The 797-nt window shown below is 65.0% G+C and overlaps 1 protein-coding gene across 1 annotated transcript; it reads left to right on the top strand.

Moving 5' to 3' along the window:
- Positions 1-6: 6 nt before the first annotated feature.
- Positions 7-791, top strand: Arl4c (ADP ribosylation factor like GTPase 4C). The gene has a single exon (XM_010626108.1). The coding sequence runs from the start codon at positions 35-37 to the stop codon at positions 611-613; it is 579 nt and encodes a 192-aa protein (XP_010624410.1). The 5' UTR covers positions 7-34; the 3' UTR covers positions 614-791.
- The last annotated feature ends 6 nt before the right edge of the window (positions 792-797 follow it).

Genomic DNA, 797 nt, shown 5'->3' with positions numbered 1-797 from the left:
GCAGCCGCAGCGGCCCGCGCCGCAGCCAGGAGCCATGGGCAACATCTCCTCCAACATCTCGGCCTTCCAGTCCCTGCACATCGTCATGCTGGGCCTGGACTCGGCCGGCAAGACCACCGTGCTCTACCGGCTCAAGTTCAACGAGTTCGTGAACACCGTGCCCACCATCGGCTTCAACACGGAGAAGATCAAGCTGAGCAACGGCACGGCCAAGGGCATCAGCTGCCACTTCTGGGACGTGGGCGGCCAGGAGAAGCTGCGGCCCCTGTGGAAGTCCTACAGCCGCTGCACGGACGGCATCATCTACGTGGTGGACTCGGTGGACGTGGACCGGCTGGAGGAGGCCAAGACCGAGCTTCACAAGGTGACCAAGTTCGCCGAGAACCAGGGCACGCCGCTGCTGGTCATCGCCAACAAGCAGGACCTGCCCAAGTCGCTGCCGGTGGCCGAGATCGAGAAGCAGCTGGCGCTGCACGAGCTCATCCCGGCCACCACCTACCACGTCCAGCCGGCCTGCGCCATCATCGGCGAGGGCCTCACCGAGGGCATGGACAAGCTGTACGAGATGATCCTCAAACGCAGGAAGTCGCTCAAGCAGAAGAAGAAGCGGTAACCCGCCGGCGGCGGGGGAGCCGGCCGGAGGTGGACAGACGGATGCGCGGATGTGGGGCGAGAACCGCGCCCGAACAAAGGCAGCGAACCAAAGCGACGCTTCGAATTTTTCAAACGCAGCCTCTGCACCCAGAGGCGGAACTGGTGTCCCCGCCCGGGTGCTGAGTCTCGTCTGCCAGCCGCGC

Source organism: Fukomys damarensis, unplaced genomic scaffold, assembly GCF_012274545.1.
Source record: "Fukomys damarensis isolate Sample0158 unplaced genomic scaffold, DMR_v1.0_HiC HiC_scaffold_16, whole genome shotgun sequence".
NCBI classification, from domain to species: Eukaryota; Metazoa; Chordata; class Mammalia; order Rodentia; family Bathyergidae; genus Fukomys; species Fukomys damarensis.
The sequence above is the reverse complement of the archived record's forward strand: the minus strand, read 5'-3'. Positions and strand labels throughout refer to the sequence as shown.